Genomic DNA, 25,088 nt, shown 5'->3' on the forward strand with positions numbered 1-25,088 from the left:
CATCAATCCCCCCAATTGAAAAACCGCCTCCAGTGAATGACGGGCACGGGATAGTCATTATCAAAGCCGGTTTATTGATTTTATGTTTAACTCTTATCGGCAATATAAACAAGGCAGTGCAATAAATTAGGAAAGAACGTCTGGTAACCAGGGCCCGTCACGTGATATGGCGGGACGGGTTTCCCTGGGTGTGATGCCTTCAGGGACACAGGGACAGTGCGATTAGTCAGCCCTGAGACCAGAGCCGAAGTCTCACACACTAGCAAGGATTTTCTTATCGTTTACCCTCGAGTCGTTTTTGAGAGGAGAGTAGTTTTGGGTTCCAAGAGCTCACAATGAAAACACGTTTGACGCGTTGGACCGCGGCCCACAGCCAAACATGCAGCCAAGAATAGCCACTGGCGGGCCGGTGCCTCCCCAGAGGAAGGTAACCGACAGCGGGCCCGCGTAGCGTGTGTGGGCCGAGTGCCCGCCGCAGAGCGGGGGATCACAGAGGGATCCTACCTCCAGCCTACGCTCAGAACAGCAGCCACAGGTAAACACCCAGGAGCTCAGTGGCACTACCGCCCACACACCCCCCCCCCCCCCCCCCCCCCCCGGGACGGCTTTGGGTGGGGTTATGGGAGATGAGAAGGGGGAGGGAGGGAGAGGGGGGAAGGGAGAGGGGGAGTGAGAGAGAGATAAGAGAGGTAGAGGGAGGGAGGGAGGGAGAGAGAGAGACAGAGACAGAGACAGAGACAGAGAGAGAGAGAGAGAGAGAGAGAGAGAGAGAGAGAGAGAGAGAGAGTTATTGACCATGTGTTTGTATATGCTGGCTTTGGAATGCGGTTTTACAACCATTTTCTTTTCTCACCCTCCACCCAGCGAGTGATTGCACATTTAGCCGTTAGCCAAATTTAGCTTTCACCAAAGGAGGTGGCGAAGGGGGAAAGCCAGCCATGAAAGAGTACGTTGAAGGAGCAAGAGCCGAGAGGGAGCGGGACTGACAGGGCTCGCACACATGGGCCAAAGACACATACACATGGGCCCAAGAAACACAGACGCACACGCACACACACACACACACACACACACACACACACACACACACACACACACACACACACACACACACACACACACACACACACAGCCTTAACCAGCCACAGCTGCAGTGGCTTCCCATCCAACCTCTTTGGCTAAAGCAGGGTACTTCCGGTCCAAATGGATTCTGGGAACGAATCTTCACTGTTTATTTTTTTTGTCAGCCATGACTCACTTGGGGCGATGCACAATTTTGGCACATTCGCCCTCTCTCGCACAAACAGTGCTCTTTATTCCCACACAGAACAGGTTCGGTTTGGCCGATACACATAAGGGCTGCTTTGCACACCTTGTCATGCATCTGCAGGGAAAACTCATTGGTCAGCGCATCTTCTTTATTTACACGACACACCTTGGATACCGTTAATGGGTCACAGTTGAGGCTGCGTCAGAAGGGCTGTTAAAGTCGTGGTACTGCCCCCCCAGTGCAGTTTCTGCCAATCGATCCCTACTGCGCAAGGCATTAGCAATATTGGCAGGTAGGTCACAGTTTGCGAACTGCTGACCAGCCACGAAAGCCGGAGATTTGCATGATTCTTGGTCTAATCACAGCGTTAGTGCAGTTAAAATGCAGCTATGCTGGTTGGTGAGCTCTAGGAGCAGTATATATTGGAGAAGGTAAGTGTGCCCCCTGGCCTCCCCAGCCGTTTATCTGAGCTGCGTCACAGAGCCCGAATGAGCGAATACTTTCCGAAGGTCCGTGTAAACACCCGGCACTGCTAAGCCTCTCAGATCTTTATATGGTTTCACGGTTTGCTTCCCCGCAAATGCTTCTGTTTGGCCCTCCAAACGGCCATCCAAGTTTTGAGTGTAGATAGAAGAAGCCAACGTTTACTGGTAATTGCACTTAATACTAACAGAAAAATATCGAAACAACCAAAAACATAAAAACACAGAGAGCGAAACCAGCAGATGACCTAATGTGTGTGTTTGTGTGTGCGTGCGTGTGCGTTGCGTGTGATTGTGTGTGTGTGTGTGTGTGTGTGTGTGTGTGTGTGTGTGTGTGTGTGTGTGTGTGTGTGTGTGTGTGTGTGTGTGTGCGAGAGTGGTGTGTGTGTGTATGTGTATGTGTATGTGTATGTGTGTGTGTGTGTGTGTGCGCGCATGTACGAGTGTGTGTGCATTTGCTCGTATGTGCGTGTGTGTGCGCATATGCGTGGGCATGTGATTGTGTGCGTGTACGTGCGTGTCCGTGTGTGTGTGTGCGTGTGTGTGCGTGTGTACGTGCGTGCCCGTGTGTGCAGGTGCGTGTGGTCGGGTACCTGTCTCCTCAGGGGTGTTGCTCTCCTGGGACAGCGTGGTCCAGCTGGACTCCTCGTCGCTGGGGTTCAGGTTCTGGATGCGGTTCAGGGCGCAGTCCGTCTTGGCGCCGGTGCGGCGCTCCTTCTTGGTCTCGGGGGAGGAGGAGGCGGAGGAGGAGGAGGCCACGGACAGCAGGGGCGTGTCCTCCGGGCTGTCGCGCCGCGGCGGGGACGGTGGAGGGGGCGCCGGGGGGGAGTCCTTCCCCGAGAGGAGCAGCTTATTGCCGGGGGGGGGGAGGAGGTCGGAGATGAGGCCCGGCGCGGGGAAACGCTTGTGTCTCGGCGGCGGGCTGTCGCCGTGGATCAGCAGCAGCGGCGCCTTCTCGTCCTCCGGCCCCTCGTCGCCCTCCCCCTCCTCCCCCTCCTCCTCCTCCTCCTCCTCCTCCTCGATCTGCACCTTGGACATCATCAGCTCCTTCTCCGACAGGATGCTGATGTCGTCCGACTCCTCGCCCTGGATGCTCAGGTGGAACTCCAGCGCCGACAGATTGGAGTTCCGCTCCGGGGCCGGGGGGACGTTCCCGCCCGTGTTCTCGTCGGGCTCCGTGTTCCGGTTGGGTTCTTCCGGCCCGGCGTTGGCGTCCCGCTGGGGCTCGCCGTCGGGGATGATGAGGCCACCGCCGCCGCCGCCGCCGCCGCCGCCGCCGCCGTCGCCCGCGTTGCCGTTGACCTGAGAGGGAGCGTCGCTCTCGGGGCCGGGCGTGTCCTCGTCGGGCCGCCCCTCCGTGCCGTCGGGGGCCCCCGGCTCCGGCCCCCCCACCGTGTTCCTGTTGTGGTCCTGCCCCGCCTTCCGGAGCTGGTTGACGTCGTTCTTGGCCAGTTTGGGGTTGTTGGGCGTCGGCGACGGGTTCGTCCCCGGGGACCCCGGGGACGGGGGGGAGGAGCCGGGCGGGGGCGTCTCCCCCAGGCCCATGGCCGCCTGGATGCTGGTCAGAGCGTACTTTTTCCTGCACTTGGGGGGCGTGGCCGAGCCCTGCTTGGTGACGTCGCTGCTGAGGAGCTGGTTGTGGGAGGAGCGCAGGTTGAGCGAGGTGGGCGGGGCCGCGGCGGGCCCGTTGCGATTGGTCACGCCGACTGACATCATCGTGACGCGGGACTGGCCGGCTGCGAAAGGAACGTGAAGGGGGGAACATTAATCCAGGGCTCGTGTTCCTGACTTGTGGTGTTTCCGCGTCCCAGCACCACCAACATGAGCGCTCACCCAACACCAACACTCACTCACACTCACCAACACTCACACCGAGGTGGGGATGGTTGGTGATAACACTTTGAGCTGCTGGTGGAACAGTAACACTCGTAGAGACAATGCTGAGGACTGTATGCCATCCACTGCGACGGGTTTGTTTTATTAGAACGGAGCAAAATGTTCCTCAAGCTATGAACTTGTCGATATGATCAAAGTTCATGGGATGGCTATGATTTTTATTATTATTTTCAGTGCAAAACTGCAATTATTAATGCTTGTTTGCACATCATCTTTAATGATATCGATAACTTTTTATTTTCTGGATGCTGACAACCATGTTTTACTCCAGCTCAAGAGGGCCTTGAGGAGGATAATAAAGACAAAGCACAAGGAAAACACTTCAAGCAAAACACTGCGTCCTCAACCGCACGGACCACAAACCTCTGCAGTGTGTGTGTGTCTGCGTATGTGTGTGCATCTACCTGACAGTAGGGCTGGGCGATTTGACCTAGAATAACAATGATTAACAAAAGCTAAATTTGGATGCCACAGACTTTAGGCAAACCCTACACACTCACTTTTTACAGCGCATGATGCCATGTTGATATTTCACTTTGTTTTCCCCCAAAAAAAAAAGTCATTATTATTTATTTTTTTAATAATACATTTTCTTTAAAAAAAAATCATCCTATATCCTATATTTGAATTACGATTAAAAATCAATTAATCGCCCAGCTCCTGACAGGAGGTCAGTAATTTACAGGTACGTGTGCATTTTGCATGTGTCTGCGTGTGCACGTACCTGACAGGAGGTCAGTGAAGGACCGTTACGTGTACTTGCATGTGTGCACGCACACATGCAAGTACCTAACCGGAGGTCAGTGATTGACAGGTACGTGCGTGTGCGTGTGCGTGTGCGTGTGCGTGTTTGTGCGTGCATGTGTCTGCGTGTGCACGTACCTGACCGGAGGTCAGTGATTGACAGGTACGTGCGTGGGCGAGTGCGTGTGCGTGTGCGAGCAAGTGTCTGCGTGTGCACATACCTGACCGGAGGTCAGTGATTGACAGGTACGTGCGTGTGCGTGCGTGCGTGCATGTGTCTGCGTGTGCACGTACCTGACAGGAGGTCAGCGATTGACAGCTGCTGGTTACGGCCCAGGGCTCGAGAGGCTACAAGTGGAGGTCTGAACACCACAGAAGAAGAAGTAGAAGTAGAAGAAGAAGAAGAAGAAGAAGAAGAAGAAGAAGAAGACGAAGAAGAAGAGGGGTCAGATTCAGTGGCGGAAGAATGTAGAGAATCCTCGGCCCGTCAAGGATGGCCCCTGGTGGCCAAAACCGCTCGTGTGGAACTTGGACCGCAGCTGGAGGCCATGAGGACACTGCCAGCCGCAGAGCGGTCAACACCCTCCCACGGGAACAGGAGTGCGGGTCTGGTTTCTCTCCTCATACCTGTCTGTCTGTGGCTGTGTCTCTGGGATCAGAGAGATACACCGTCGAGTCTTACAAGAGCGGTGGATCACAGCGCCGCATGCTACGTGATCTATTTACATCTTAAAACAGGTGGCTACAGGAAGACGGTTTCAAACCACATGTATAGCTTTCCTGTATGTTTGAAGAGGAACAGCGATAAAATATATACGTTTATATTTTTTTCTGAGTATGGAGATAAGTTATTATACTACATTAAATGTAAATAGAGCCTTTCAATAATCAAAGGCACTATGAAGGGCCCAAATTATACCACCAGGTGTGAGTGTGATTTGCCATTACAAGCCGCGTGAAAATCTGCCTTTTCCTTTGCCTTAGTGACATTACAAGTGGGCGAGTCCTTCTAGATGTATGACGGATAGATGACTAACATTTGCTACAGTCAACCGGGTAGGCTGGTAGTCTGATCTATCCAGCATACATCTAGGTAGACACGTCCACTCGTGATTCATTCAGACACCCACACAGGAAAAGGCAGAGTTTCCAACGGCTTGTAATGGGGGCCATTAAGATTGAGGAAGATAAAGCTGGGTAGATGAAGTTGGTTTCAGTTTCCTTAGGATGACTGTGTGCAGGTTCAGAAGGAGGCTAGAGTTACGGTAAGGATCCTGGGTGATGCAGGGACGTACCGTAGAGAGCTATGGGCTACGAGGACCTCCAGGTTGGGGAACATCCATGATGACGATGATGATGATAGAAGTCTTGCGCCTCAACCAATCAAAAGGGGTTTTATTAGGCCGGCGGCTTCCTGTGAGAGAGCGAAACATAAAGCAGGATTAACGGTTGACCCGAGTGAGTGGGAGAGAGAGACATGCGGGACAAATAAACACGCATCAATTATTCACGTGCTAGGATCAAAGAAGAATACACAAGGTTTTTGTCCGTGTGCGTGTGTGTGTGTGTGTGGGGAGGGGGGCTTATTCGGTAGACAGCTCAGTTTCCCCCCCTTGCTGCAGTATGACCAAGCCTTCTCCGACTAGAATCATCGTAAAAACACACACACAGAGACACTCACGCACACACAATCCCAAAGTTAATCTGCCGCACTTTGTTCTAACACAACTCATCTCCTCCGACTCTCACTTCCTACTCCCAAGCTTAAAACGAACACGGTGTCGTTTTCAACCCTCAGAAGATCCATCGCCGTCTTTAACCGGGTAAACGTGCGTAGCCCGCACAGAGTCGGAACGTAAAAGGCAATCTATAACTCACGGAGCAGAGTTTCCTAAAATGTATAAACGTTTTTTTTTCCCAACACGACAGCAGGGCGTGGACTATGATTCACTCAACGGCGCAAAGTCATTTGCGGTGTCGGCCCTACAGCAGGCAGGAGATCCACGCGTGGTGGCAGACCTGGATCATGTGTAATGGTTTTCCTACGCACGAGTGGGGGGGGGGCGGCGGCAGGCTGCCAAACACCCGCAGGTGGGACACGGTGTTCGCGGAGACGGTGTGAGAAACATAATGATGGGTTCAGCCTCCACACAGACCGCCCCGCTTCAGGCTGTGAGAGGCTGCTTGTGCATGCATGCAACACGCTGTCCAATGGACAGTCACACATACATAAACATGCACACACACACACATAAACACGCACGCGCACACACACACATAGAAACAAATACACACACACACACACGCCGACCCAACCACCCCCACGCCTGCGCACACACATAGAAACACATACACACACGCCCGCCCACCCACACACCCACAGATAAACTCGTGAGCACACATACATAAACTCACAAGCACGCGCACACACACACACACATAACTCGCGCACACACACATAAACTCACGAGCACACACACAGACACATCAACGCACAAACATTACCACGCGCGCACACACACATAAACACGAGCGCACACCTCACTGATAAAACTGATGCATCAAAGAGCGTCATAAAATACCGCCAGAAATGAAACATGGTGCATTCTGGGATGAAATTATAAGGCATTGCAATTGCAATTACAATGTTTGACTCTTGGGACTCCTGTTGAGGCAAGCCCACATACCAGAGAGCTGAGCATTGGTTTGATCTGTGCATGCGTATCTCTATATCTATGGACACATATGTGGGTGGGTGATAAAAAAAAAAAAAGGAGTCGTCCATTGTCCCATATCTCCGTTGGGGACTTCCTCTGTGTGTCGTCCAACCACTGCGAATATGGACACTAGCATTGCGGTCGCCGTCCCGGCTCTATCCAGTAATTAGCACTGCAGCAAACCCCTGCCAACAATGTGCATATTCAACATGGCAACCCTGCGTGTCCCATAATATCACCCTCTCTTCTCACAGAACACACCAATCAAAAAAAAAAAACATCAGAGCGTCTGCTGAGGTTCCCAGCCGGCACCCGACCGCGTTGAGCATCCCTGCAGTGCCTCGACCCAGCCCCTTCTACCGGGGACTGCCTCTGGATGCGTAGCCAAAGCAGGGCGGCCCCCCCGCCAGAGAGCCTGCCTCAAAGTGATGGCTCACGAGGGATACGCCCACCGCTGGGCCGGCCTCCAGCTCTGTGGACCAGGGGGTCCAAGTGGGATTACAGGGCCGGTCGGACAGCTGAACCACTGGTGCGGCGCACCAGGGAGCGTGAGCATCGCGCGAGGTGAGTGAGACACAGCCAGGGATAGAGGATACACGACGTGCATATGGTAGAGCGTTCAGAAAGGTAACGGCCGTGAGGAGACCAGACGAGCATTCATTACAGACTCTCTCTCTTTCTCTCGCCCCCTCTTTGTCTCACACACACACACACACACACAGTGGGTGGGAGGTAATAAGATCTAAGATGTGGCACAATGAAGAGTTGACCTCTGACCCTGGGGCCAACTCAGAACGAGTGTCTGTTCTCTGAGAGAGAGAGAGAGAGAGAGAGAGAGAGAGAGAGAGAGAGAGAGAGAGAGAGAGAGAGAGAGAGAGAGAGAGAGAGAGAGAGAGAGAGAGAGAGAGAGAGAGAGAGAGAGAGAGAGAGAGAGAGAGAGAGAGAGAGAGAGAGAGAGAGAGAGAGAGAGAGAGAGAGAGAGAGTTTGTGTTAGACTGGCTCCAGTAAGAATGTGGGAACAGCTGCAAACTCATTCTGCTTTGTGAGTGTGTGTGTGTCCATGGTTATTACAATGCGGTACAAGTGGTGGTGGAGGAAGGGAGGTTTAGAAAGAGAGGGAAAGACAGAGACCCAATGAGCAAGAGAGAGAGAAAAATGGTCAACAGAAATGAGTGACAGTCGGACATATACGCCTGCGAGGTGGACACCTGCCAGGAACAAACTAGCTTCCAATGGGGCTTCCTGGTTGTCCCGCCTCTTCCTCTTTCCCTGTAACTCCCGCCAGCGCACTTCCTCCTACCATTCCATCTCCTTCCTGTCTCCCAGCCCTCCTTTCCTCTCCACTATTCCTCTCTCTCTCTCCCCCTCTCTCTCCCCCTCTCTCCCCCTCTCTCTCTCTCTCTCCCTCCATATTTGTCTGCAAGGGCATTGTTGCCTTTGCTCATTAAAAACAACAAGAATGTTTGTCAATGCTCATAAAAAGCAGACCTCCATCGCTACAAGCAGGGATTTACAACCCCCCCCACCACCCCCCCCCCCCCTCCTCTACCCTCTGGTTCCCCCTAATATGAAACCCCATCTGTCACTCCCGACCGACTCATTTAAAATACAGATAAAAACTGAATAGGAGGCAAAACTGTAGCATTTGGATGGCTGCGGCGTAACAAAGTATGTGAGGGGAATTTATGTCAACGAGGCAAAACAGGCCACGATGGGAGGGGCTGGAGAGACGACCTCGTAGTGTTTGGCTAACTTTGTGGACGAGGACCCCCGAGTGTGGGAAACAGCTGCACGATACCGCCCGGATCCCCCGGGTGGGTCCGGGCCCGTTCCTGCATTCTGTCACGGTTCACAGGGGTGCGTGTTTGAACCGACAACCTTTCTCGCCGGGTTTATTCGCACACTTTAGATTTAACTTACAAATATATTGCGTGTTAATAGCTGTTATGCATGCAGTGTGTATGAATAGCTGTGTGTATTTGATGTGTGTGTGTATGTGTTGTTGGTGTGTGCGTGTGTGCGTCCGGCGTGCGTGAGTGCGTACGAAGTTTGTGTGAGTGTGTGTGTGCGTGGTTTGTGCGTGTGCGTGTGTGTGTGAATGTGTGTGATGTTTGTGGGTGATATTTGTGTGTGGGTGTGTGCTTGTGTGAATAGCAAGTAAACAATGTACAACCTCAAGTTCGACATCCGAAATAGGAACTGAAGGGTAGAACATAAATGCGACGGTGTGTGTGCGCGTGCTTGTGTGCATACATGCACATCCACATCCTAATATTGTCCACAGAAGGAAATAACCCAGACATGGACAGAGTAACACATTGAAACAGCCTAAACAAACGACCCCGTACCCGGACTTCGACACACATATCAAAGTGATTTGGTGCCGTTTCTCGCGGGCAGAGGGATGCAGCCCAAACCTGAGGCCGGGATGGAGGATTTCAGTTGAAAGATTCACCGTAACTAAAACGACGCACCGAAACAACCCAACGTAGGCGGCCACAACTGCCAAGCGCACATGAAAAGGTATCATTTCACCGTGGCAGGGTTTTCACGGCTTCACGGCAGAGCCAGTGAAGAGTGACCACAAAGGAAGGGCGAGAACAGTGGAATGTCCAGGGCGTGCCAAAGAATCTTTGGTATGCCTGTGTAGCCTGTCCACGGGGAAGTGTGGGGGTTTGTAATGGGGGGGGGGGGTGGGGGGTGGAGGGGCAGAAAGCTAGGAGTCGAAATTCACTAATTGGGCAACTTTAAAGAGGGCCACAATGTAAACACACACAAGCACAGCTCTTGAACAATGAGGGGGAAATATTGAGCACTTGCGCGTGCAAGTCAGAAGTTATTGCTTTTCGATGTCCCTAAACAAACTAGCAAATTGGTCCGCATCACGGGGGAAAGAAACGGGAACTCAGAACACATTCAAGTAGATTTTGATTATATGAACTATGAAATGTATTATAGAAATCGGCAAGCCTGAAACACACCAAAACACACGAACACAGAAATAACAAAAAGCAGGATATATTTTCCAATTTCAGATTGTTCAAATATGACATGTTTAGGAACTATTCATGGCCATCATAAAAGACGAAATTGTTAACAATACAGGGAAATAAATATATTGTATACTTTTTTTTATATTCTATGTCTGCACAAGTTCAGTGTGTGTGCACGTGTATGTGTATGTCTTTGTGTCTAAATATAAATAAATGTTCTGCAAGTCAACCCCAAAAACCCTCGATGACGTCACAAATTGCGTCTCCCTTCCTGTGGGTGAGGGTAAATTGGAGGGGGAGGCAAAAGACAAACTCAAGACAAACCAGGCAAAGGAGAGGGAGTCCTGCTCTTACACACCTCATGTTCTTCTCGGCTACAATGGCTTTTAAATCTCTTAAAGTACAGCCATGCTTCTCCACTACAGAATTCCTCTCATTATTCCTTTTCAGCGGCGGAGAGTTCAACACACACAAACTATATATATAGCTCGGACATGGAAGGACATCCGAGATGACAAGGAAGTCTAGACCGGAACAACAACCCACACTCGGAAGGACTCGTCGTTCGTGTGTGTGTGTGTGTGTGTGTGTGTGTGTGTGTGTGTGTGTGTGTGTGTGTGTGTGTGTGTGTGTGTGTGTGTGTGTGTGTGTGTGTGTGTGTGTGTGTGTGTGTGTGTGTGTGTGTGTGTGTGTGTGTGTGTGTGTGTGTGTGTGTGTGTGTGTGTGTGTGTGTGACCATGGCATTGATATCTCACATTTCGTGAGAGAGGGCCTGCGTCACCGGGCCCTTATTGGCCTGAGGTTCAATTATAAGTGAAACAAACGTTTTAACAAAACAGAAGAGGGAGAGGGAGAGGGGGAGGGGGAGGGGGAGGGGGAGGGGGAGGGAGAGAGGTACAGTGGATGACAGGAGAGAAAAAGAGGGCGAGTGACTCATCAGAAAAGGAATGTTCCCATCCTGCCAAGAGGACTTTGGATACCGGCTTCAACCCTCTCGCCAATGTTTTATAGCACCCCTCCCCCCCCCCCCCCCCCCCCCCCGAATCAAAGACCCGTCGTCTTATTTCTCTCCCTTCCCCACCCCCCCCCTGTCTGGAAAATATTTGGAGCTCAAGCCAAGCTATCTGTGGGATGGATCTCTCCACTTATCTGCCCTGTCAGCCAAAGGCTATCAGATCCCTTTGTCTCCCTGTGTGAAAAATTATGGCATAATAATATGCAATTAAGAATAATTTAATTCAGTTCCGACCTGAACTTTGAATCGCATGACTTTTAATGTGATGAAATTCATGTCTCACCAATTTCCTTTTGCTTGTGTTTTTTGTCATTTAGTTGGATGTTACAATGAATTGGACCAAAAAATAAGTGATGGATGTATTATTGTCCAAGATTAAGCAGCCAGACTGTATGGGGAGTAACAGATGACATTGAGAGGCAACCGAGCCCTCATGGTTGTTTATTCTACATCTCCTATACACTCCTCCTGCTCGGGACGCAGTGCCGTGACAGGTCCAGTGGAGAAGATCGCAAGGAAACGCAACGCACCGCTTTCGTGCTCAGCGTTGCTCCCGGGATGGGTTCATATGGAGCTACGTTGCCAAGGACAGAGTTAAGCTAACAAGGCAGCACTGTGTGTGCATCCATCAAAACAAGGAAGGGAAGCAGGAAACACTAATCAAGCTAATGTTTTCAATCAATCCTTGAATGCACTGAAGTAGCTGAGATTATACTTAACCAAGTAAGTTTTCTTCCCTGCAATAATGTAAGTTCCATTATTCGGGATTGCATATTTTGGGGGTTTTATTCACAGAATAAATTACAGCCTTTGAAAAGGTCATTACGATTGAAAAACATGAAACAGATTATTTTTAGAAAAAGCCAAAAATCAAGTCAACTCAGCATAAATTTATTTTGCGAAATTTAAGACGATTTTCCGAATGACGCAGTTTCTATCACCCTTTTTTGTTGATGGAAACATGGCTAGTACCACCTTGGGCTCTGGCCTTTAAAGAACCTCTCCTCCCATTATACGTGTGTGTTTGTGTGTGTGTGTGTGTGTGTGTATGTGTGCGTGCGTGCGTGCGTGCATGCGAGCGTGCGAGTGTGTGTTATCCTGAAAGTGTAACTGTTGTCCACCCTGGAATACCATGCATACTGATGAACCGCTCACAAGGCCGACTTGACAGAAAAGAGACTCCCAAACACAAGAGGGATTCTGCAAATTGACAGGCCGCGGATACACGCGCGGCAAACGCACACGGAGGGCGAAACAAAGCAGGGAGCAGAACCAGATGCCGAAGGGATGGAGGTGGGATGAGCGGGAGACTGAGCGGGAGACAGAGCGCGCCAGGAGAGCGCGAGAGAGATGCAAGAGCGTTGGGTTTCACACCCTACAGGATGAACCGGGCCTCTGTGCTCCTTCCCTGTTCAAACACACCTCACGCCTGTCTGCCCCCTGCAACAACAACACACGCGCACAGACACACACACACACACACACACACACACACACACACACACACACACACTGGAGCCTGACACATTGACAATAAGCCTATTGAAGGGCATTAGGGGAGTGAGAAAGTGGGGAGCCACTGCAAGAGATGGAGAGCTAGATTGACAGGACCTGCATGAGGACACACAACATGGGCGGTGCATCGACGCGCCCAACACCCACGCAGACACGCACATACCCAACGCACACACGCACTGCGATGTGATTATCCTGCCCATTTGAAAGCATGGGAAGAATTTAACCACTGCTGTCCCTTAATCATTCAGCCATCCAGAACACACTCTCCAATTACTATTCACATACAGAAACAAACACCTGTATCATGCAATGGACACATTTGCTAAAAGGTGGGAGCCAATGTTAATGTTTCACATTGAGAACAGTGACCTCCCTAGTCCTACTCGTTATCAGATGTTACAAAGTCAGTCACATGTTTTGAATGCACAAACACGCACATGCACACACAAGGACACACATCTTCTGATGAACACACGTCGTGCTGTGCACGCAGACATACCACACACACCGCAAGGCAGAAATCCAACCCCAATGAACCGGGTTGGATTTAAAAACGCCCACTTCTTGTCGAACCATACTGCTCTGGCAGTTGCTTGAAAATGGCAGCTTGCTACTAAATCACTAGCTAGCATTACCAAACTGCTGAATCCATGGCCATTATGACCTGCTTGTGACCGTTTTCCCCAAACGCTGGTGTGTCCAAACACTCAAGAGGGCAAACGACAGAAAACCTCCCAAGGAGCCGTCCTAGGAGCCGTAGCGTTTCAACCACCGTAGATTTAAAACCGCGAAACTCACGGAGGGTCTGCGGCACTTGGCCCAAAACACGGCTCATAAATGTCCTCGTCACTTTTTCCACAGTCAGCAAGTCCTGAGCTTGAACGTCAGCAACGCATGAATTGAAAAAATGGGGAAGGAGAGGGGGGGGGGGGGACACTGATAATGTATTGAGAACGTAAAAAGAAACTCGCATAAAAAGGGAACTATATTGGCCTATCCCCCAAAATGCAAATAACCCAGACACACGTATAATGCATGTGTAGCTAAGGATGAAAAGAAGAAGAGGAAAGAAAGTGTGTGTGTGTGTGTGTGTGTGTGTGTGTGTGTGTGTGTGTGTGTGTGTGTGTGTGTGTGTGTGTGTGTGTAGTGTCACAAGTTTGACTCTTATTAGGCCAGTAAAACAGCAGAATCACAACCCAGTTAAGTTTGAGCAGCATTTATGGAAAAGGTTTTCTTTTAAGCAAAGGACTATTTCGTTATGCAATTCCTCTTTCCGTTCTCCCTCTTTCTCTCTGAAACAGTCAGACAGTCATTTTTTGTAACCCATAACCATCTATAACACCACCCTCACTAACAAAAAATAATAAGTTAGTTGTTTACCTGCACACTATATTGGCCATCGTAATTTCTTCGTCATTAAACACAAACAGGCAATTACGTGGCTCTGTTTTTTCGTATAAACAACAATCCTGTTATCTGAAGGGCCGAGTATGGGAACAATTAGCTAGCTGGTGGAGTGCTCAGCCCACAGCACCCATAGGAAGAAATACCACACACACACACACACACACACACACACACACACACACACACACACACACACACACACACACACACACACACACACACACACACACACACACACACACACACACACAAAATACAGTACAGAACTCTACTGCGTCCCTTTGTTTCACAATAAATTAACAGAAGTGTGAGCTTGATACAGGGCTATATAGTTGATGTAAGGAGCAGAGCGTTGGAATACCCTCTTCCCTGTCTGTTCCCATGTCAGCTACACAAGTTGGAGACCTGCTACATCTCCCTGTAGGACAGCAGAATACATCCTGCGCTAAGGTTTAAGGCCAGAGCAATTGCCCTGGGGTTCGTTTTATCACCAACTCGTTTAGAATTAATTTATTAATTTGTCAACCTCGATCCCACTTCTTCAAAACTCCAGCCCGCCTATAATTAAATGGCATGGCAGTGGTCAATGGCTGCCTAATGCTATCATAAAGGCTTCCAGACCACTTGTTTTGGAATGCCTTTAAAGCAAGTAGCGAGTCTAACTGTTAAAGGGTCACCAGGCAATGACAACAAATCAGACAGAATGAACCATAGCAAAGGGGATAGTTCGTTTAGCACGACCGGCGTTTCCGAGCAAATCCCCAGTAGCTGCAGCCTCTCCCAGCCTTTCCCACTGGCAACAAAACGGGGCCCCCGATACCCAATGCAACGCGACGCGTAAAACATATGAAAAGTTGTTCACTCAACGCTCGTCTAATTACTTGAGCTTTGGTCCAAAATAAGAAAGATAACGGTGCTACTGTCAGTATACGATGAAAGACACATAGAAGGCGCAGCACATCACTCACCTCGCCTGTGTTCACGTACGTTCACGTATTCGCTGCGACGTGTTTTCCTTCGTCTTCTCGGTGGCTGCTTGTTTCTCCTGCTCCTCCAGCGCCTCCCTCCCCTCCAGATGCCGAGGAAGCTCCGCGGGGAACGGAGCGACGTTGCACCGGAAGCAGTAGCCCCGCGCCACCCAGGGGAAGGGTCTCCTGCGTTATTACCACGCGTTTCCTTCACTGAACGCTACATAACACAATCATAAGTTCACAAATACATATGGGGACATTTTGTTGGTTTCGAAAAGGAATTTGAACTGTATCTACTATTGTGGAGTAAACGCAGCGGTAACCATTCAAGTCTGTTCATTGTATTAGAATAACTAGTTGTTATTCATCTTGAATTGTTTTGCTTATTATTATTTGTGTCTAAATAAAGTTTACTTCATTTGTTTGTTGTCTCATGCACTGGTTTGCATTTTGTAACCTTTATTGCAGCAACAACAAAAATGTTATAAATTGGACTACATTTTCTTAAAGCAAATTGTAACCTACATTTTATTTTAAGATAGGCCTACATTTTGTATTTTATTCCAGTTGATATCCAAATAAATACCTATGGCTTCAGTCGAAGTGTTCGCACGCCCGCATCGTCTACTAATTACAATCTTCCGTCGGCTAATGAATTGCAATCAAAAATCTCTGTTTGATCCGTCATTTATTATATGCAATTGTAATCTTTTGACAAGAAACCCAATATCCACTAAGAAAGAGATTGTAAAAATCACAAAAAAAAAAAAAAAGTTTAATGATTTGTGTATCCTCACACATAATATAGTGGATCGGAATAAAGAATAAATAAAGAAAGAATAACATCGTTAATAGATGTAAAATAAATGATATAATGTATGACTAATGTGGCTATAAGCCAGGACTAAAGGCATTTCATTCTGAGGTTTCATTGAGCCAAAGAAAGAATAAACTGGAGACTCTGGTGGTCGTTTCAGGTTTTTACGCAGAATAGGCTACTGCGCATGCCTAGATTGTCTGATTTGCCGATTCTTTATTTCCTGAACTGTGCTCTTCTGATGGCGTTTCCATTAATTGGCAAAAAATTAGGGCTATATATATCAACAAATTATTAGACATCTCACTTTTTGAAATGGATTAAAAGCGCTGAAAGGATCGCCAAAATAATAATCTGTTCAAAGGTATGAAATGTCATTTTGGCCGCTAGGGGTCAGTAAATCAAAACAATCAAAACAGTCTATCGGTGGGTCCACTGCATTGGCTTGGTGGCTGGCATGATCCTCTTGTTAAAGAAGTAAACTAGATCGCTATTGAAATATATCAATAAATTACCTGTCTCTACTGGATGTCTGATTGCATTCGTTTCCCTGGTAGTTGAGGGGTATTGTGATGGGATTATGACCCCATGGAGATGCGAACAAATGGACCATAACCATGAATGCAATTACCAATTCCTCTTGGTTTGAACATTGTTGGAAACAATTGTAACATTTCTGCATTAAAACATCTAAAATTAACCCGACCAATTTATTTGATGACTTATGTTCTGACATAATGTACAAAAAAAAATAAAACATTGGCCTAGTTATTTGTTTAGATATTTAAATGCAGAAATGTTACATATTGTGGCAAGCTACGACGAGGAGCGAATGAACTAGAGCCAGAGGGTTATTTAAAGTACAGTACATAAAACGCATGACCCCCGGGGGTTACTTTTATTTTGATACACATAAACCCACTTTAAACACAGAATATACATTTGAACAAAGGTCCTACATCGTCAGTCAGTTTACAATGGTCTGTGTCACGGAACCATGAACCAAAACAACAAAACAATCAGAACACTTTACGCAGTAAAATCCCCTAAACACAAAACTCTTAAAGATCCTTTGCGCGCTAACCAATATGACGACGCAGCCCCGTGGGTCGCTACAGTGTATTTCATTTAAATGTTTGAATAACAAGTGTTAGTTTGTTTATCTAACAATTAAAACTAGTTTAATTAATGTTTATTAAAATTCAAAACCATTTCAATTTATTACATTGCCTCAAATCATAAAAAAGTAGCAGTTTGATAGAAAAGAAAAAATAAACGTTTGAATTGGATTGATGAATATAGCTCAATGATCACTATATGAAAATAAATTTCCCTAACTGAAATAATTCTATATAATCAGATTTAACAAAGAGTGAGTGAGTGAGTGAGTGAGTGAGTGAGTGAGTGAGTGAGTGAGTGAGTGAGTGAGTGAGTGAGTGAGTGAGTGAGTGAGTGAGTGAGTGAGTGAGTGAGTGAGTGAGTGAGTGAGTGAGTGAGTGAGTGAGTGAGTGAGTGAGTGAGTGAGTGAGTGAGTGAGTGAGTGAGTGTCTGTGTGTGTGTGGGCTAACTAGAGCCGACATAGGGACACTGAGGAGCCATAGCGGTTCAACCCAAACCCAGGAAAGAGGTTGCCATGAGTGAAGGTGGACTTGAAGGTGTGAATGTGCGTCAGTGTGTCTGAGGCCCCTCCTACACCTGGGGACACACTGTAAAAGGACAGGGTGCCAGCAGGTCGGTCCAAATATACTCCTACTCTTTTATTATTAGAGCAGTGGAAGCTTATCCTTGTCCTGATACCGTCGTACCAGGCAGAGAACCCATCACCAAAACAATAAAGACTCCAGGACTGGTCATTGTATCCAAGACAAGTCCCATCACTCTTTCCTTGGTTTGTTATTCCTCTGTACGCCACTCCGATATAAACCTCCCCTTTCCACTCTACCTCCCAGTAACAGCGGCCAGTCAGACCCTGTCCACACAACACCTGTCTGGAGACATTACACCCCTCCTGCTCCTCAACGTTGGTCACCTTTCTCTGGTCCTCAGAGAGAGAGAGTTCACGGTGGGCTGTGTTTGGGTCCAATGTGAAGTCAGAGGCGTCTGTGGGGTAGAACAAGAGGCAATGACCCTAACTGAGTAATCCAGAACAGAAACACAAAGTATAATGATGCTGGAAAATTACTAACATTTGATGACTATTCAAACACATCAAAATGTAAATTATCTTCTAAGCCGCAGTCCTAAACATGATTAAGAAGCGATGTATCCATGTTTGGTGGATTGCTCGTGGATACATCAACAGGTAGGCTGGGCATTTATCAGTAAGATGGATGAGGTCAACCGTCATCTCATGTCCCAGTAGGATCTCAATGAATGGACCTCCCCTATGCTATGTGGATGGACTTTCTATCTGACTTGTCAGTGTGTTGTGTTGAATAAAATTAAACACTGGACTCTTACACTTCCTCAAACCTGATTCCAGCCTCGAGACCTCGCCGTGGTCAACACTGGGGGGGAAACACAGTGAGACCAGCATGGTGTCTTTAAAAACAGTCAATTGAAAATTGCTAGGGATAGCCCATTGATGTTTGCCAATATGTTGTCTTGATTAGAAAGGTGAACTCCCCTACCTGAGGGTGTCCAGTTTCCAGTGGGGATCCTCCAGTCCAGCAGAGAGCAGTGTCACCCCTGAGTCTCCTGGGTGATTGTAGCTCAGGTCCAGCTCTCTCAGATGGGAGGGGTTGGAGCTCAGAGCTGCGGCCAGAGAAGCACAGCCTTCCTGTGTGAGCAGGCAGCCAGACAACCTACACACACACACACACACACACACACACACACACACACACACACACACACACACACACACACACACACACACACACACACACACACACACACACACACACACACACACACACACACAAACACAAGCTTTTAATTTGGGGAGTAGACAATAATTAAAAACACTGGATATGCACAAAATCACACATACAAGATTTACAAAGACCTGAGGGGTATTCCACAAAGCCGGTTTTATCACATAACCGGGTAAGTTAACCCAGGGTTTGCGGTAACCCTAGGTTTTCCGTTCCAAAAGGATCACGGTATGTTAGTTACTATAGAAACATATGCTCTGAATCAAACCTGGTCGGACCAGGTTTTGCGCAGGTTAAGTTTGAAACATAACCCGGTTTTGGGTATTTAAACCGGCGTTCACCGCAGATTTCATGTGTTCACAATGGCATGCCCTTTTGATGAGAGAACTGCTGATATCGGAGCGCAAATTATACGTGCAATCCACCGGGAGCGATTGATAAGACCACGGCTCGACATATTGGCATATCGGATTACTTTTTGCTGGAGTGGAGAGATATAGATTCTTGCGCAAATCTTTAATATATTTAAATAGCCTTATATAGCCAACACTACCAATCGAGGACCTGGCCTCAGTTCACTCCAGACTATTTGCGTAGCCCTCAGTTTTTTGCAAATGGTAGTTTTATCTAGGCTATAATGTTGGAGATGCTGAGCACATCTCAGTCGTTTCAGATGACCCATCCAAGATTTGTATTGGCCTCCTATCATACAAAGAGCAATATTGTCTGAGTACTATGCCGAGAGGCATTTACAACATACAGTATAAAATAGTCCTAACGGACTTGCATCCACTGGAGAATGTTCGATCGTAGCCGGCGGCTTCATTACACGCACTAATCCATCTTGATCTGTGAAGTTGATGAATTGTCACTTTTAGGTTTTCTACCCAGTTACCCAAAAAAAAAAACATTTGGAATAGTATGCGCTGTGGCAAGCACACGGTTTGCATGTGTTACTTCGAAGGCAAAAAAAATCTAAAATACAAGAAAACACAAAAACCTACATTCAACCAGTGGGGTATGGCCCCTGACTCTCTGAGGAGGTAGGTACCTCCAGGTACCCCCTCCATGCCAGGGCGCCCTGAATTTATGTTTATTAACAGCTCCTCCACTGGGGTCAAGACAATTTGAGGGCCAGATCCAGTCTGCCGACTGTCTGCCTTTTCACGATTGGCTTAAAAAAATGGCTTAATTAAATTTATACCAATACGATGGTGGGAAAAGCTTACCCGTTTGTATGTTTTTTATACTTCGTTTTTATACTTGATCCGCTGACCGCTTGGAAGCAATCGGAGTACATCTTTTTTTAGAAGAAAGGGGTTATGCGGTAGGATCTTTAAGAATGCTTAATTGGGATATTTATATATTCATGGCTCAAACATTAAGGATCATGCTTTTGACGTGTAACTAACGCATTTACGCGGTCAGCGATCCGCTGCCAGGCTTTGGTTCTCCGGGTTACAGAGGCTTAAGCGTTCCCTTTTCTTGCGATAATATCCTTCTCCTCGTCATAGCTCTACGGGAGAACCTGGAGTTCCATTTCATTGAAATAAGCGGCCCGTTTCGCCATATCGATCAGGGTTTCCAAGATCCATACATCACGTGTTTTTAGGTTTGGCGTGGACGCGCACAACCTTGTGTTAACCAACCCCGAGTTGATTGAACTAATGCATAACCGCTGCCGTGGAACCGAAAACTCTGGGTTGGTCGGCACAGGGTCAATCAACCTAGAGTTCAGCGTTAACTCAGTGTTTGTTAAACCTCCGTTCGTGGAACACCCCACTGATCTGTTGTGTGAAACTGACCTGAGAGTTTCCAGTCTACATTGTGGACTCCCCAGTCCAGCAGAGAGCAGTATTACTCCTGAATCCTGCAGATCATTGGTACTCAGGTACAGCTCTCTCAGACTAGAGGACTCAGAGCTGAGAACCGAGGCCAGAGCTTCACAGCATCTCTCTGACAGATTACAGCTGATCAGCCTAAAAATAATACAAACATATTTTAAAACATTTTAGAAAAACTAATATTTTTTAAACATCGATGCTGTAAAATGAAGCTGCTTGCAGGTAGTTGTGTGTTGTAGGAATGTTTTAGAATTGTTTTTAAATGTATCATACTCTAGGTTTGTGTAGAATGGGTTTAACATAAAAAATATTATTGTATACTAGATATGACATCATTCTTTTAAAGATTACTTCAAATTGTTGTTGGGGATCATAAATGAGAATGTATTAACCAACTGATTAAGAATATACTTACATAACTCTTTTCTCATTGACTAAAACTGACCTGAGAGTTTCCAGTGCACAGTGTGGACTCCCTAGTCCAGCAGAGAGCAGTATTACTCCTGAATCCTGCAGATCATTGTTACTAAGGTCCAGCTCTCTCAGTCTAGAGGAGTTGGAGCTGAGAACTGAGGCCAGAGCTCTACAGCTTCTCTCTGATAGATGACTGCCATTCAGCCTTTAAACAAAATATTTTTAAAAAATGACTTACATAGAATTGAATTCAATCAATCTAATACCAAAATGTAGACACATTGAGTGTCAAAATAAAAGATAAACAATAGATGTCCAATTTAAATATTAAACAAAATTCTGCTTAAACTGCAGCTAAAAGTCTACTATTTTAAGAAGAAGCTATGGTTATACTGTACAACCTACAGGGAACTCAGTAACATAATAAAGTATAAGAATACAGGGGTTATATTGTGTATGCAAGATGTTAAAATACAATTATATCTCAGGATTAAAATTGAAGAGGAAACTATTAAATGATTATATTGGACAAAAAAAATCGTAGATTAATCTATTAATATATCATTGGCCTTGAAATGCAATTCTTTGCTCATCGAAAAATCCTGGTGTAAAGTCTCAACACTTATTTGGAACAATTGATTTACTTTTATCTAAAGTCAGGGGAAGTAGATTATTAAAAGAAGTAACAATTATTAACATAATTAAAAAAATATATATATATATTTCTATTCAGAACTTTATTCATTGAGTGAAACTGACCTGAGAGTTTCCAGTCTACATTGTGGACTCCCCAGTCCAGCAGAGAGCAGCTTCACTCCTGAATCCTGAAGATCATTGGCACTAAGGTCCAGCTCTCTCAGACTAGAGGAGTTGAGAACTGAGGCCAAAGCTTCACAGCATCCCTCTGACAGATTACAGCCGATCAGCCTTAAAACAACAGATTTCCAATATTGTTATTGCTATTGTTTGTTGATATCAATGTATTTTGGAGCATGTTATATAATATATTGACTGTGGACATACAAAGATGTTTTGGAGGCTTTGACCACTGGCAGCAGTCTCAGAAGACCCTCCTCTGAAGCAGTGTATTTCTTCAGGTCAAACACGTCCAGCTCCTCTTCTGATGACAGTAAGATGAAGACCAGAGCTGACCACTGAGCAGGGGAGAGAGTAGTTCTGGAGAGTCTTCCTGATGCCAGGTATCGTTGGATCTCCTCCACTAGAGATTGGTCGTTCAGCTCATTCAGACAGTGGAACAGGTTGATACATCTCTCTGGAGAGGGATCTCCACTTATTTTCTTCTTAATGTACACAACTGTTTCCTGATTGCTCCGCAGGCAGATTTCTGTGTGATCCAGCAGGCCTTGTAGGAGAATCCGATTTTCCTCCATAGAGAGGCCCAGGAGGAAGCGGAGGAACAAGTCCAGGTGTCCGTTCTCACTCTCGGAGGCCTTGTCCACAGCACTCTGGTGTAGGAGTTGGACCCCATATTCCTTGCTAAGTTCAGAAGATCCTGTAAACTGATTTATACCAGAGCTGATGATGGAATGTAAGACATGAACCGCCGCCAGAAACTCCTGAATGCTCAGATGGACAAAGCAGAAGACCTTCTCATTGTACAGTCCATACTCCTCCTTAAAGATCTTGGTGAACATTCCTGAGTACTGTGAGGCGGCTTTGATATCAATGCCACACTTTGCCAGATCTGTCTCGTAGAAGATCAGGTTGCCTTTCTCCAGCTGGTTAAAAGCAAATTTCCCCAGAGACAAAATGATCTGCCTACTCTCTGGTGTCCAGGGTGGATCTGTTTCAGCCCTTCCATGATACTTCATGCCCATCCGTATGGACTGAACCCTCAGGAAGAGGATGTACATCCCAGTCAGGGTCTTGGGCATCTCTTCTCTTCTCTTGCATGTGTGCTCCAGAACTGAAGCAGTGATCCAGCAGAAGAGTGGGATGTGACACATGATGTGGAGGCTTCGTGACGCTTCGACATGGGAGATGATTGTGCTGGCCAGCGTCCCTTCTCCGAATCTTTTCTTGAAGTACTCATCCCTTTTTGGGTTGGTGAAACCTCTCACCTCTATCATCCTGTCAACACAGACCGCAGGGATCTGATTGGCTGCCGCAGGGCGCGTGGTTATCCAGATGCGGGCGGAGGGAAGCAGGTTGCCTCGGATGAGGTTAGTCAGCAGCACACCGAGCGAGGTAGACTTGTTGACATCGGTACAGATTTCGTTCTGGAAGTCCAGAGGAAGTCGCCACTCATCCAGACCATCCAAGATGAAGACAACTTTGTATAGGTCGTAGCTGCAGATTCCTGCTCTTTTAGTTTCAATGAATAGGTGATGAAGAAGCTCCACCAAGCTAAATTTTTTCGCTCTCAGTAAATTTAGCTCTCTGAAAGTGAAGTGAAAGATGAAGTCTATGTCGGTGTTGCCTTTGCCTTCTGCCCAGTCCAGTGTGTACTTTTGTGTTAAGAAGGTTTTACCAATGCCTGCCACTCCAGTTGTCATTATTGTTCTGATTGGATGATCTTTCCCAGGTAAGCGTTTAAAGATGTCTTCACATTTGATTGTTTTTTCACCCTTTACTGACTCCCGGAAAGCTTTTTCAATCATTCTGACTTCATGTTCCTTGTTGACCTCTCCATTGACTCCCTCGGTGACAAAGAGCTCTGTGTAGATCAGATTGAGCTTTGATGGCTGACCTGCTTCAGCGATTCCCTCATACACATGCTGGAACGTCTCCTTCAGGTGAGTCTTGAGCTCATGCCGGCACACGGCAGAAGTATTTACTGAACGTAAAGACAATAGAAAGCATATAATTAGTTTTTTATGAATTTCGGTTGATAATGGGTTCCAGACTTGACATCCCTTTTTGCAGTTGCAATGAGCTTTACTTTATTTGTTGAAACCACCCATTCACCATATGATGAAGAAGTGTGTAAAAATTCAACAAATATGCATAGCCTCAAAGACAAATGGTTGAAGCAAGGCGGACATTTGAAAAAGACAAGTGAATTGCTCATCTCGTATTTTCCCAGTGTAGTTAAATAAATAAGAGTCTCTTACAGCTCTGCAGAGCGCTGGCAAGCCTCCTGTGCTCCTCTTCCTCACTCCCCAAGGCCTCCTCATCCTCCTGTTTCCTGGCAGAAAAACAAAGTGAACGCAGCTGTCAATACTGCAACCACCCCTGGATGTTTGGCGGAACGGCGCAGTTCTGTTGTGTTTCTCTGCTCTGATGACGAGGGAAGACGCTAACGCTACAGAGTTTGAAACGTCTACAATCAGAACTCTTATCTCTCTCCTGACTGATTGGGTCTGATCAGTAGACTGATAATAACCAACTGTTTTCTTTTCAGCAGCTTTGGAATACATACTTTTCACTGGAGGGGCGTCTGTCTTGCAAGTTGGGAGGAAAATTAATAGATCTCTCACTCGTCATGGAGACGCAGCTGGGTACAGGTGAGGCTGGTCTCACGTGCTGCTCTGGGCTGTAACGCAACACACACACACACACACGCACGCACGCACGCACGCACGCACGCACACACACACACACACACACACACACACACACACACACACACACACACACACACACACACACACACACACACACACACACACACACACACACACACACACAGCTTGTACTCAGACTATTAACAACTTGATGGCATAGCACTGAAGAGATGGACAACAGTCACAGACAGTGGGAAATCCTCTTCTTACCTCTTAGTTTGGCCCTGGCGGCCATGTTCTCCAGACACATTGATTTTAGAGGTGTGACCCCCCTCTTCTCTTTCCTCATTCATAGTAGATTCTGAACTTTATACAAACACAACGTATTACAAGCTATAGTCATTCAGTGTTCATTCATGTTAGTTTTTGCTCCATAAAGAAGCGTGTGATTACAGACAGTGGACAGAAAAGGGGCTTGAGGGCTTGATTGTGAAACATGCTTGCTGTACGGCAGGGTGACCCCTAGGGGGCACTCTGCAGCTTAAGCAGGACACATGGTGAGGCGCAAAGGAAGACACTGTCCAAATTGTACCTTAACTTTTCTGATTACGTTTCTACAGAATAGGATTAGTGCCAAATATTAAAGACAGTATTATG

General features: G+C 47.2%; 2 protein-coding genes across 2 annotated transcripts in view; both read right to left on the reverse strand.

Moving 5' to 3' along the window:
• LOC130380115 (amyloid beta precursor protein binding family B member 2-like) overlaps positions 1-15,165 on the reverse strand; it is a 22,704-nt gene extending 7,539 nt beyond the window's left edge. The window contains exons 1-5 of the mRNA XM_056587299.1: positions 15,011-15,165; positions 5,688-5,806; positions 4,687-4,754; positions 2,346-3,488; positions 505-511 (exon numbers count right to left, since the gene is read on the reverse strand). Of these exons, the coding sequence (XP_056443274.1) occupies positions 505-511; positions 2,346-3,488; positions 4,687-4,754; positions 5,688-5,731 (1,262 nt within the window). The 5' untranslated portion in view covers positions 5,732-5,806; positions 15,011-15,165. The remainder of the gene's footprint in view (positions 1-504; positions 512-2,345; positions 3,489-4,686; positions 4,755-5,687; positions 5,807-15,010) is intronic.
• A 2,174-nt stretch (positions 15,166-17,339) lies between these two features.
• On the reverse strand, positions 17,340-24,787 carry LOC130379799 (NACHT, LRR and PYD domains-containing protein 3-like). Its single transcript, XM_056586846.1, has 10 exons — positions 24,702-24,787; positions 24,347-24,460; positions 24,039-24,112; positions 21,988-23,761; positions 21,724-21,891; positions 20,996-21,169; positions 20,512-20,685; positions 18,461-18,634; positions 18,291-18,337; positions 17,340-17,930 (listed from the first exon to the last, which is right to left on the reverse strand). Exons 1-10 carry the CDS (start codon positions 24,782-24,784, stop codon positions 17,398-17,400), a joined length of 3,315 nt encoding a protein of 1,104 aa, XP_056442821.1. The 5' UTR covers positions 24,785-24,787; the 3' UTR covers positions 17,340-17,397.
• Positions 24,788-25,088: the final 301 nt, after the last annotated feature.

Source organism: Gadus chalcogrammus, chromosome 3 (genome assembly GCF_026213295.1).
Source record: "Gadus chalcogrammus isolate NIFS_2021 chromosome 3, NIFS_Gcha_1.0, whole genome shotgun sequence".
Taxonomy (NCBI): domain Eukaryota; kingdom Metazoa; phylum Chordata; class Actinopteri; order Gadiformes; family Gadidae; genus Gadus; species Gadus chalcogrammus.

What these genes read in the sequence shown, in the direction of transcription:
- LOC130379799 (XM_056586846.1), bottom strand. Translation starts at nt 24,784, where the DNA reads ATGAATGAGGAAAGAGAAGAGGGGGGTCACACCTCTAAAATCAATGTG. An exon ending in TGCCAGCGCTCTGCAGAGCT is followed by an intron (nt 23,762 to 24,038) that starts GTAAGAGACTCT and finishes CTTTACGTTCAG; the next exon opens with TAAATACTTCTGCCGTGTGC. An exon ending in TGTAGACTGGAAACTCTCAG is followed by an intron (nt 18,635 to 20,511) that starts GTCAGTTTCACA and finishes GTGTGTGTGTAG; the next exon opens with GTTGTCTGGCTGCCTGCTCA.